The following is a 13,610-nucleotide window of genomic DNA, read 5'->3' on the forward strand; positions in this document are numbered from 1 at the left end:
CAGCTCTGGAGTATAATACAGGAGGTAACTCAGGATTAGTAATGTAATGTATGTACACAGTGACTGCACCAGCAGAATAGTGAGTGCAGCTCTGGAGTATAATACAGGAGGTAACTCAGGATTAGTAATGTATGTACACAGTGACTGCACCAGCAGAATAGTGAGTGCAGCTCTGGGGTATAATACAGGATGTAACTCAGCATCAGTGCATTAAAAGAGGTCTGCATGGGGTGCATTAAAAGAGGTCTGGATACACATGATGAGAGCATTATACTGCCTCTGTACAAATCCCTAGTTAGACCGCACATGGAGTACTGTGTCCAGTTTTGGGCACCGGTGCTCAGGAAGGATATAATGGAACTAGAGAATACAAAGGAGGGCTACAAAATTAATAAAGGGGATGGGAGAACTACAATACCCAGATAGATTAGCGAAATTAGGATTATTTAGTCTAGAAAAAAGACGACTGAGGGGCGATCTAATAACCATGTATAAGTATATAAGGGGACAATACAAATATCTCGCTGAGGATTTGTTTATACCAAGGAAGGTGACGGGCACAAGGGGGCATTCTTTGCGTCTGGAGGAGAGAAGGTTTTTCCACCAACATAGAAGAGGATTCTTTACTGTTAGGGCGGTGAGAATCTGGAATTGCTTGCCTGAGGAGGTGGTGATGGCGAACTCAGTCGAGGGGTTCAAGAGAGGCCTGGATGTCTTCCTGGAGCAGAACAATATTGTATCATACAATTATTAGGTTCTGTAGAAGGACGTAGATCTGGGGATTTATTATGATGGAATATAGGCTGAACTGGATGGACAAATGTCTTTTTTCGGCTTTACTAACTATGTTCCTATGTTACTATGTAACTCAGGATCAGTAATGTAATGTATGTACACAGTGACTGCACCAGCAGAATAGTGAGTGCAGCTCTGGGGTATAATACAGGATGTAACTCAGGATTAGTAATGTAATGTATGCACACAGTGACTGCACCAGCAGAATAGTGAGTGCAGCTCTGGAGTATAATACAGGAGGTAACTCAGGATTAGTAATGTAATGTATGTACACAGTGACTGCACCAGCAGAATAGTGAGTGCAGCTCTGGAGTATAATACAGGATATAACTCAGGATCAGTAATGTAATGTATGTACACAGTGACTGCACCAGCAGAATAGTGAGCGCAGCTCTGGAGTATAATACAGGATGTAACTCAGGATCAGTAATGTAATATATGTGCGCAGTGACTGCACCAGCAGAATAGTGAGTGCAGCTCTGGAGTATAATACAGGATGTAACTCAGCATCAGTAATGTAATGAATGTAATGTATGTACACAGTGACTGCACCAGCAGAATAGTGAGCGCAGCTCTGGAGTATAATACAGGATGTAACTCAGGATCAGTAATGTAATATATGTGCGCAGTGACTGCACCAGCAGAATAGTGAGTGCAGCTCTGGAGTATAATACAGGATGTAACTCAGCATCAGTAATGTAATGTATGTACACAGTGACTGCACCAGCAGAATAGTGAGCGCAGCTCTGGAGTATAATACAGGATGTAACTCAGGATCAGTAATGTAATGTATGTACACAGTGACTGCACCAGCAGAATAGTGAGCGCAGCTCTGGAGTATAATACAGGATGTTACTCAGGATCAGTAATGTAATATATGTGCGCAGTGACTGCACCAGCAGAATAGTGAGTGCAGCTCTGGAGTATAATACAGGAGGTAACTCAGGATCAGTAATGTAATGTATGTGCACAGTGACTGCCCCAGCATCCCTCCCTTCGTGACAGGCTCAGCAGTAACAGCCAATAACAGGGGCCCTTTAAGAAGTCAGGCAAAATAATGTAATAAACTCCCATCCTGTTGATCTTCCCCCTTACACAAAAAGTTAAGCACAGCAGAGTGCGTGGAGCAGAGGAAGAAACTGGAGTCTACAGCAACTGCGCATGGACGGAGACAATAAGAAAATGTATCAGCCGACTTCAGATGTGGTGACCATGCAGCCCGGGCCGGTGCCCCACCAGACCCCACAGAAGGATTATCTGGTGTGGTCCATCGTCAACCTGATCTGTTGCTGCCTGCCTATAGGACTGGCCGCTGTCATCTTCTCCGTCAAGGTAAAAATCCACATTTCTCTGAGTGATTATCCATTATTTAACCCTTCCAGAACCAGGTGATCTTGTGCCAAATTTTTCAATTTTTTTGTTTCCATTTTTCTTATTGACGCTCTCTAAGAGCCATAACTTTTTTATGTCTCTGTTAACATAGAAGTAGAAGTATCTGCAGGTACATCCACAGATGATAATCTGCCCCAAGTCTGCTGATTTACCTGTCAATTTCAGTAAATGAAATCAAATAAAATACTCACCTCTTCTGCTGCTGCCACCGATCACAGCGCCTCCGACTGGCTGCAGCGGTGACATAAGAGAAGACGCCAACGCCATGCCAGGAGGTTGGGATGGCATACAAACAATGCTGGGTGCGGCAAAAGTGACAGAGGAGGTGATGATGATGATTTTGATGATGTTTCTTTACTTCATTTTCAACTTTACAGGATTTTTTTTTTTAAGGCTTAATTAGAAAATAAAATCTTGAATTGTTTTTTTTTTTAGTTTATCTTTACGACATTCACTGCAGCTGCTTCTGTGTTATAAATCAGAGTTTCAGCTGACACCCAGAGGGAATGACGCAGGCTCAGCTCCTGAGCCCACATATACATGTATTGTCCGTCCTTCTGAAATCCTCTGTGCTGCTCAGTGCTTTGCTTGCTGTACTATGTGGTTTCTCCCCCTCGGCTCTTCTAACTCTCGGCCAATGACCTTCCCTGAGATCAACAGACTCCTCTCCTGAAATTCTCTGCGCTGTGGAAAATCTTTTTCCTCCCATTAATCTCTCCTCCCACAAGATTTTCTCCTCCATTCTCCATTCTCCTCCTCCAGCATGTACCCCCATCCATGATGTGAATGCGCACATGCTGATTTACATGGAAGACCTGCCATATTCCCAAGAGATTGTAAGTTTCAAAAGCCTTCCATAAAGCAGATTTCCCTCGAGCACTCATGGACAATCAGAGGAACTGTCTATTAGGCTTTGCACTTTTCTTCTTGAGCCGGAAGGCATTTAGTGTTGTCTACACTTGGTTTGATTGTAATGGCGTTTTTCTCTTCAGACTTAGGTTTCGCTTAAAGCACTTTTGCGCCTTCTCACTTCCATTGATTGTTGCCAATTACTGCGCTAATTAATAATATAGACGAGTGGTAATGTGAGCATATAACACCCGGCGCCATCACATTGACGCTCATTCACTTTGTATCTGACTTATGACATCATGACGCATGTGCCCTTGCGCTAATCCCTACTAACTCTCGCACAAGCGAACGCTGATACCTCTGGGCAAGGTTCTCACAATGCCCTTTTTTCACCTTCTCTTGACAAACATTTGGTAATTATTGTATTATTTCATTATAAATAGACACAATGCATGCATTTTCACTGTACTCCTGACAAAGCCAAATTGAGGGGGCGAAACATGTCGGTAAATTTTCTCCACCAATCCCCCATTTAGTTACATTTGGCTTCAGCCTATCTCCTGTTTAGATTGGGGTAATTTGGTGGTACCTCGCTGCCACGGTTCACGGGGGGGGGGTACCTTTATAATCCCCACCACTCACACCAATTTGTCATGAACCGGGGTTGTTTGGTTGCCCCTGGTTCTTTCTGAAGGGGATTTATCTATATCCTACTTCCCAGTTCTGGTTTGGAACCTGCAGCTCTCTTGCGCCCCCTTTCCCCCAGGTCAGACCGAGTACTGCACCTAGGATAATTAGTCACCAGAAAGGATGCCTTACTTTGTACTGGCTAAGGGGCACACTGCAGCTAGGGCGATATAACTACTCCCACTCAGGCGGGAACAATAATTATCAATGTCGCCAGTCGCTACAATGACTCCCAAATGCACAGGACAAATCCGCTGCCACCAGCTCTGATTTCTTAATTATTAAGAGGTCCGGAGCCAACCCAAATTAGTAGCGTAATTCACTTCAGAAGATGTGACAGTACGTTCCAGAGCAAGGAGAGACAAAGCTAGTCATTTTATATATTTTACTCCAAAAAAGGGAGGCAGTGTTTACAGAAGTATACAAAGATATTATAAAGAAGACAAGTATCGTATGTACAATACAATTACAAGATCCTTTCATCTCCTGGCTGCCAAGTGCTCACAGGGACACATCTAGATGCATATCACACATCTGTATAGCAGCTAGACCCCGGACAAAAGACACATGAAGACTGCTGCTTCAGTCACTTATTTCCCAGCCTAAAACCAAGGCACTACCACTGTGGTGACCTCACTTAGAGGCTGAATCCTCCCCTTTTCTTAGAGTTATGGCAACCATTTTTATACATAGCTCGCTGTATGAACCTCGTATACGAAACACACAATGATCAAGATGTGCACCCCGTCGGGTGGATTCTTTTAAATGTAAACATGGCTTAGTTACATGACCCGCTTACAGAGAAACCCACTCCTTGCACTCATTGGGTTTAGCTTCTAGCGATTTCAGGGAGTTATAGATCTCTTGATGGACATCCAGAATATATAATCCTTATATCTCTAGCCCTGATCAGTGCCAATATACATAATCTTAAAACAATAGAATCCCATGCTTTCTGTACCAGTTTTAGCCAGTATCAGGTGAGAGGGAGACTTGTCTGTCACAGCACAGAGCCATAAAAATTCCTGAGGGGGGAGGAAGAAGTATAGGATTACACACACAGGCAGAGGGAGAAAGAGTGGCTTAGAATTCCAGCCTTGTGTTGGCAGGCAGAGGAAACTGCAGTTAAGAGTCCTGTATGTGTAAGTGAAGTAATCAGAACTTTCCTATTTCCTGAAACTTGCCTATCTACATGTGAACTCAACTTGTGATGAATGATACAGTATACAGCTGGCTAATTTATTGTCTATCCCAGATTTCGCTCGCTTGGTACGGTTCTCCTTTTCTCTGATTTTTATGGTAATAGATGACGTAGCGCTTAATGTTGACTTAGTAAATGAGGATCATATATGAAGGATTTGTGATTTTATGTTTTGCTATTTAGTTCCATATTTATACTGTTTCTCCAATGCAACTTATTGAATATATTTTCATTATTTGTGATCCTAGAGATTGGGTGTTAGGATAGATGGAGTATTATAATTGCACCCTTGCATGTAATGGAATAGGTTTCTATTTAAGTATTTATTACGGTAGTTATTGTATCTCTTGAATGAATTTAATACAATTCTGATTTTTTTTATACTTTTTTTTTTTAGTTTTTGGAATGTTTGCTATTGAGTTAATTTTTTCTCCTTTTAGTGGTTTCCATCTTTGTTATGTTTTCATTATGACTCCTACAGTTTCTCCAATGTTTTGGAGAAACAGATCTAATTAACAAGTCTTTTACACTTCTTGTGCTATCAATAAATCATTCCTTTTATTCACAGACCCGCGACGCCACCAATCAGAATAACGCAGCTTTGGCATCCAAGCACTCCGGTACCGCCTACGCCCTAAATATCGCTGCTACAGTAATTGGAGTCATCCTAATTATTGTCCTTGCAATTATGTTTTTCACCACAGGAAAGTAAATATTTGCAAACCGGAATAAAATTGTAAAAAAAAATGCAAAAAATTCTGGACGTATGTCCCTTTATGTTGTATTGGCTGATAATCGCTTGCACTGGGACCAAGATTTCATGACGCTTTGTACTTTGAATATTGACCACAATTTACCAATAATATATTCTGCTTGTATTATAAAAATGGAATTTTCAGACAATGTTGAAAAAGTTTCAACAATTCTGCTTGTATATCAGATATAGTGAATAAATAATATGTACAATAAATTGACTTTTTCATGGTCTCATTTTTGAAAACTCCTTTTAATTCTTTTCGTAATGTTACAAGGCAGGTAAGTTTTACTACAATTCTTCAAAATTTTCAGGAACATTTAAACATCTCCATTTTTAGGACCCAATTTACTTCTAAAGGGAACTGAATTGATTCCTTAAGTCGCTTCATTTTTAATCCGACACGACTCAGAGTCTTCAAAACATCATTTAAGAAATGTGTTAACTTATTAGAAAGTTTAAGAAAAAAAAGTGAGTTAGTTAGGGAGTGTTACCGGAATTAAAGCAAAGTAGATACAAAGTTTGGGTTCATTTGATTTCAAACACGCGGCTGATGACAAACAAGCACCACTCCGTGTTTATTAACCTGATTCTGCTGATCAGGATCAAGAAATGTATCTAGGGGGCGCAGTGAACATTTTGACCCCTAGGGAGTCACATAGGATTTATTAGAATTGAACCACGAAAATAAAAATGTTAATTTTCCAAAAATATTTACTTGTAACACCAAGGTTTCTAACATTGATGATGTGCGTCACACTCCGTTTTACCCCCATGGACTGAAGTCAGCGGCAGCACTGAAAGACCCAAAACAGGGAGAGGGCGGGAGAGAAGAGATGGAAGGACTGGGTGGATTGCTGCGGATGGGTATGGAGATGGCCAAGGAGAGAGGAGTAGGTCATATTATACAAGGGAGCTTATTAATACCATTCCGGGAAGGGTAAATAAATCAGATTGAATTATTATACATCACTGAGCCTATGGGCTAAAGCTAGGTGACAAGGGACAATCCCTTTAACTCCATCACTGCAATAGACCTCAATATTTCGCTCACTTGCAATCCATGTTCTATCAAGAAGCTTTTTTAAATGTTCAGATAAGGACGGGTACCTGGTCCATTGAGCCTGCATGGGACACTAAACTAAAGCTGCTTGGATCAAATTTCTAAAGAATTTTGTGTTATTGTCAACTGAACAACCATAGAAGTATTACATAAATACAGATTGACATTAATTATGATATCAAGAGGACCATTAATAAAGTGTTATATGTAAAATCCCCAAGCTGCTATCTAAATACAACATCGGAATCAACCCAATACCAAAAGACGGCAAGAGAACCAAACTAAGACTGAAATAAAGCGACAGAACCAAGCTAACACCGGAATACAGAACCAATCTAACATACAAATAAAGCAACAGAACCAAGCTAACACCGGAATACAGAACCAATCTAACATACAAATAAAGCAACAGAACCAAGCTAACACCGGAATACAGAACCAATCTAACATACAAATAAAGCAACAGAACCAAGCTAACACCGGAATACAGAACCAATCTAACATACAAATAAAGCAACAGAACCAAGCTAACACCGGAATACAGAACCAATCTAACATACAAATAAAGCACCAGAACCAAGATAACACCGGAATACAGAACAGATCTAACATACAAATAAAGCAACAGAACCAAGCTAATATCAAAATGCAACACCGGAATCAACCAAATAACCTAAAGACAGCGCTGGAACCAAGATAACAGTGAAATAAATCAGCAGAACCAAGCTACCTCTTAAATAAGCACCAGAATCATGCTCACAACTAACCAGAGCACCAGAAGCAAGCTAATGCTTAAATACAGCACCAGAACTAAGCTAACACCTAAGTAAAGCTCTAGAACCAAGCTCAGATCACAAATACACTACAAAAAAGCTCATGACATAACTACAGCACCAGAACTAAGCTCATATTATAAATACAGCACAGAACAATGTTATAATATGTCATTTTTGTTATAAGTGTTATATGAATGTTTGATATGAGCTTGGTTCATAACATACGGTATAGAAATACAGCACACAATCAACCTTATAAAATATACAGCCCAAATCAATCTAGTGACATCATTTATATTATAAGATTAAGTTCTGCTGAATTTTGCGCTGTATTTATATTGTGAGCTTGGTCCTGGTGGTGTCTTTATGGTATGAACTGAGCTCATATGATACAATCAGCTTTAGTTATTATTTATTGTTATAGCGCCATTTATTCCATGGAGCTTTACATGTGAGGAGGGGTATACATATTAAAACAAGTACAATAATCTTGAACAATACAAGTCATAACTGGTACAGGAGGAATGAGGACCCTGCTCACGAGGGCTCACAATCTACAAGGGATGGGTGAGGATACAGTAGGTGAGGATAGAGCTGGTCATGCAGCGGTTTGGTCGATTGGTGGTTACTGCAGGTTATAGGCTTGTCGGGAGAGGTAGGTCTTCAGGTTCTTTTTGAAGGTTTCGATGGTAGGCGAGAGTCTGATATGTTGTGGTAGAGAGTTCCAGAGTAGGGGTGATGCGCAAGAGAAATCTTGTATACGATTGTGGGAAGAGGAGATAAGAGGGGAGTAGAGTAGGAGATCTTGTGAGGATCGGAGGTTGCGGGTAGGTAAGTACCGGGAGATGAGATCACAGATGTATGGAGGAGACAGGTTGTGGATGGCTTTGTACGTCATGGTTAGGGTTTTGTACTGGAGTCTCTGGGTAACGGGGAGCCAGTGAAGGGATTGACAGAGGGGAGAGGCCGGGGAATAGTGGGGGGACAGGTGGATTAGTCGGGCAGCAGAGTTTAGAATAGATTGGAGGGGTGCGAGAGTGTTAGAGGGGAGGTCACAGAGCAGGAGGTTGCAGTAGACAAGGCGAGAGATGATGAGGGCATCGACTGGGGTTTTTGCAGATTCTTGGTTGAGGAAAGAACAGAGTCGTAAAATATTTTTGAGTTGAAGTCGGCAGGAAGTGGAAAGGGCTTGGATATGTGGTTCGAAGGAGAGATCAGCATCAAGGATTACCCCGAGGCAGCGAGCTTGTGGGACTGGGGAGAGTGAGCAGCCATTTACTGTAATGGATAGGTTCGTTGGGGGGGTCAAGATGATGAGAAGATGAGATGGGGAAAGATGATGAATTCTGTTTTGTCCATGTTAAGTTTCAGAAATCTAGTGGAGAAGGATGAAATAGTGGGCAGACATTGAGGGATTCTGGTTAGTAGGGAGGTGATATCTGGTCCAGAGATGTAGGTCTGTGTGTCATCAGCATAGAGATGATACTGAAAGCCATGAGATTCTATGAGCTGTCCCAGGCCAAAGGTGTAAATGGAGGAGAGCAGGGGCCCAAGGACTGAACCTTGTGGGACTCCGACAGATAGGGGGCGAGGTGAGGAGGTGGTGTGTGAGTGGGAGACGCTGAATGTTCGGTCTGTTAGGTATGATGAGATCCAGGATAGGGCCAAGTCTGTGATGCCAAGGGATGAGAGGATCTGTAGTAATAGGGAATGGTCCACTGTGTCAAAGGCAGCCGACAGGTTCAGGAGGAGGAGGACAGAGTAGTGTCGCTTGCTCTTGGCGGTTAATAGGCCATTGGTGACCTTAGTTAGGGCAGTTTCAGTGGAATGGTGTGACCGGAAGCCAGATTGTAAGCGATAGAAGAGGGAGCAAGAAGAGAGATGGGAGGACAGTTCAAGGTAGACGTGGTGTTCCAGTAGTTTGGAGGCATAGGGGAGAAGTGATATAGTGCGATGGCTAGATACAGAGGATGGGTCAAGAGAGGGCTTTTTGAGGATAGGTGTGATGGAGGCATGTTTGAAGCTTGAGGGGAAAACACCACTTGTTAGTGATAGGTTGAAGAGATGGGTTAGGGTTGGGATGAAGACTGTGGTGAGGTTTGGGATGAAGTGGGATGGGAGCGGGTCAAGTGCACAGGTGGTGAGATGCGATCTTGAGAGTAGAGTGGAGAGTTGATCTTCTGTAATGTTGGAGAAGTTGGTTTTGGAGTAGGCGGGCTGGGAAGTCGGGAGGAAGGGCTCTGGGGGTTGTCGACTAAAACTGTCTCTGATGTTATCAATCTTCTGCTTGAAAAATGAGGCAAAGTCTTCAGCTGAGATGAGTGGGGAGGGAGGAGGTGCTGGGGGACGGAGGAGAGAATTGAAGGTGCTGAATAACTGTTTAGGGTTGTGAGACAGAGAGGATATGAGAGATGAGAAGTAGGTTTGTTTAGCTGTGGCGAGTGTGGTCTTGAAAGTAGTGAGGGACTGTTTGAATGCGATGAAGTGCTCGTTGGAGTGGGATCTTTTCCATCTGTGCTCAGCAGCCCTGGAAGCTCGCCTCAGTTCGTTGGTCAGGCTGGTGTGCCAGGGCTTTCTGTTGATTTTGCGAGCTTTGGTATGTGTAAGTGGGGCAGCAGATTCCAAAGCTGCAGCTATTGTGGTGTTATATAGAGCGGCAGCATCATCCGCATTGTGTAAGGAACTTATATTTGTGAGAGGGAGGAGGGATTCAGAGAATGAGTGTAGGTCAAGGTGCTTAAGATTTCTGCGAGGGTGTGAAAGTTTGTGGGGTGGGGATTGTAGACATGGAGTGGAGAGGGATGAGAATGTGAGAAAGTTGTGGTCAGAGAGTGGAAGAGGTGAGTTAGAGAGGTTAGATAGGGAGCAGAGGTGGGTGAAGATGAGGTCCAGTGTGTGGCCATCTTTGTGGGTGGCTGTAGAAGATCATTGAGTGAGGCCGAAGGAGGAAGTGAGAGATAGAGCTTTAGTGGCAGCTGAGAGGGAAGTGTCAATGGGGAAGTAAGTCCCATAGAATGTAAGTCCGCAAGGACAGAGTCCTCTCCCCTCTGTACCAGTCTGTCACTGTAAACTTGTTTACTGTAAAGGTTATCTATAACTCTGTATGTAACCCCTTTCTCATGTACAGCACCATGGAATTAATGGTGCCATATAAATAAATAATAATAATAATGTTGAAGTCGCCCATGATGGTAGTAGGGATGTCCGTGGAAAGGAAATGAAGTAGCCAGGTGGTGAAGTGGCCAAAGAAGGTGGTGACTGGCCCTGGGGGGCGGTAGATGACAGCCGGTTGGAGTGGGAGTAGATGCGCACAGAGTGCACCTCAAAGGAAGGGAGGGTAACAGAGGGTGGCAGTGGGATTGGAGTTTAGGAGCAGTAATCTGACAGGAGAAAACCAACTCCGCCGCCATGTTTGCTGCTGGGGCGGGGTGTGTGAGAAAGGTGGAAGCCACCATAGGAAAGTGCAGCAGGAGAGGCTGTGTCAGAAGGGGTGAGGTGATGGCGAGGAAGGAAAGTTTGGTAGTAACAAAAAGATCATGTAAGTAAGAAAGCTTATTGCCGACAGAGCGAGCGTTCCACAGAGCTCCTGTTAGTGGGACTGGGGAGGCGGGGGCTGGGTGAATGGGTATAAGGTTAGAGAGGTTACTGTTGTGAATTCTGTGGCCAAGCTCCCTCCTGTGGTCGTGAGTGGTACTTCGGCTGGTTCTGTCTATGAGCTTCCTTTGGTGGATAAGAGTGGTACTGCGGCTTCTGAGTTTCCTTCCTCAGGTGATGAGGTTAGGTCGTTAGGTGCTGCTCTACCTAACTCCACCTAGTGCTTTGATCCTGGCCTCCAGTCAATGTTCTAGTATTGGCCTTGCTTTCTCCTGGATCGTTCCTGTGGCCTGTCTATCCTGCATAAGCTAAGTTTTGCTTGTGTTATTTTTTGTTTGCTATTTTTTCTGTCCAGCTTGCTATATTGGTTTTTCTTGCTTGCTGGAAGCTCTGGGACGCAGAGGGAGCACCTCCGTACCGTTAGTCGGTGCAGAGGGTCTTTTTGCCCCCTCTGCGTGGTTGTTTGTAGGGTTTTGTGTTGACCGCAAAGCAATCTCTCCTATCTTCGGTCTGTTCAGTAAGTTGGGCCTCACTTTGCTAAATCTATTTCATCTCTGCGTTTGTATTTTCATCTCAACTCACAGTCATTATATGTGGGGGGCTGCCTTTTCCTTTGGGGTATTTCTCTGAGGCAAGGTAGGCTTATTTTTTCTCTCTTGGGGCTAGCTAGTTTCTCAGGCTGTGCTCGAGGCGCATAGGTCTGGTCAGGAGCGCTCCACGGCTACCTCTAGTGTGGTTGGATAGGATTAGGGATTGCGGTCAGCAGAGTTCCCACGTCTCAGAGCTCGTCCTATGTTTTTGCTAATTGTCAGGTCACTTTGTGTGCTCTGAACTTCAAGGTCCATTGTGGTTCTGAATTACCTGTTCATAACAGGTTACAGAAGGTTGTGATAGAGCGTGAATGGGAGGTAGAAATTACTGTGGGAATGTGGTGAGGAGGACCAGGATTTGGAGAGATATCACCAGCAGTGAGAAGGAGCAGAGAAAGTGTTAGCAGGTGGGAGCAGGAGAGGGCATGAGGTGGCTGTCTGTGCTTGGAGACAGGAGATTGTATGTTAAGGAACAGTTTTGAGGAGGAGGTGAGATGGATGGGGAGGATTGAAGAGGAGATGAACAGTTCCTTCCTTGGTGTAGGGATCAGGGGAGGTAGCAGAAAGTGAAGGATTATAGGGGTGAAAGTGAAAACAAACAGAAACATTGTTTACAATGACTGTGTCCAGTTACCTTCAGTTCCCTTCTGGTTCCATTCTGGTTTTAATTCTAAAATTAATCTTCACACTTCTAGGACACACTTATAGGAATCACACAGCAGACTGAAGTCATTGCAGACTTGTACTATGCAATATATGTACAACTAAGTGCATTCAGGTGTGAAGCAGAGAGGAGAGGTCTCTGCTCATCTTGGTCAGAGAATTAGGAGTGGACCAGATGCATACAATCAATCCTGAGTAACCAAGGTCATAAATTACACAGGGTAAGCTGGGGTTAGCTGAAAGGCATACCATGTGAATGCTAGGTGCAGAGGAAAGTCTATGTGCAAAGCTGGGTGATGTACTATGTGCACTTCATAGACAGACAGCAGGAGAACAGGAGAGCTGGGTGGATGAACATACCTGTCAGAAGAATAGAGATGATTGTTAGAGTGCGATAGTGGCAGGTAGCAGGGCACAGTCTGTATACGTCCTTCGGGTTTTAATTCTAAAATTAATCTTCACACTTCTAGGACACACTTATAGGAATTACACTGCAGACTGAAGTTCAAAGCTTATAACAAAAATACAACACCTGAACCAAGTGCACAACATAAATACAGCACCAGACCAAACTAATAAATACAGAACAAAATATTAAATATACATTAAATGGGAATCTGGTTCTCCCTTCTAGTGACAACAATCTCTCTCAACCCTACGTCTCCCTCTAAGACTTGAAAGCTCAGCCACATGTGTTTGGGCTCCATATGGGAAGATAAAAGTTGGATGCTGCTAAATACTTATGTATCCTCTAAAAAGCTATTATGCCTTGAGACTCTTCTGTCCCTCACAGACACTGCTGTCCTCCTCCAGGTACCTCTGTCTTCTCCAGACTTATCTGTTCAGACTCCCTATAGAGACCTCTGTTGTTTCTAGAACATCTGTCCCTCAAGAATACTGTGCCATCTGTCTCCAAAAGATGTGTCTTCCTCCAAGCACTAGTCTCCATGATCCCCTCCAATCACCTCTGTTCTCAAAATTCATATATCCTCCTACAAACTATTCTCCAGACTTCTCTGTCCCCAAACCAACTTCCCTGTCTTCTAAAGACTATTATGTTATCCCAGCCTCTTCTGTCCTCCTCCAGCCTCTTTCCTCTCTAGGCTCCTCGTTCTCCTCCAGATACATCTGTTCTCATACAGAGATCTCTGTTCTCTCCAGTCCTGTCTCCTCTGTGCTCCTCAAAACACCTGTGAAGACTCCTCTGCTCCTTCTATAACCTTCCATCCCTCTAAAGAGCACA

At 43.4% G+C, this 13,610-nt stretch overlaps 1 protein-coding gene across 1 annotated transcript; it reads left to right on the top strand.

The window, feature by feature from the left end:
- Positions 1-1,886: 1,886 nt before the first annotated feature.
- LOC138651116 (dispanin subfamily A member 2b-like) lies at positions 1,887-5,897 on the top strand. Its single transcript, XM_069741114.1, has 2 exons — positions 1,887-2,127; positions 5,496-5,897. Exons 1-2 carry the CDS (start codon positions 1,957-1,959, stop codon positions 5,637-5,639), a joined length of 315 nt encoding a protein of 104 aa, XP_069597215.1. The 5' UTR covers positions 1,887-1,956; the 3' UTR covers positions 5,640-5,897.
- Positions 5,898-13,610: the final 7,713 nt, after the last annotated feature.

The sequence above is a fragment of the Ranitomeya imitator genome, chromosome 10, assembly GCF_032444005.1.
Source record: "Ranitomeya imitator isolate aRanImi1 chromosome 10, aRanImi1.pri, whole genome shotgun sequence".
NCBI lineage: Eukaryota > Metazoa > Chordata > Amphibia > Anura > Dendrobatidae > Ranitomeya > Ranitomeya imitator.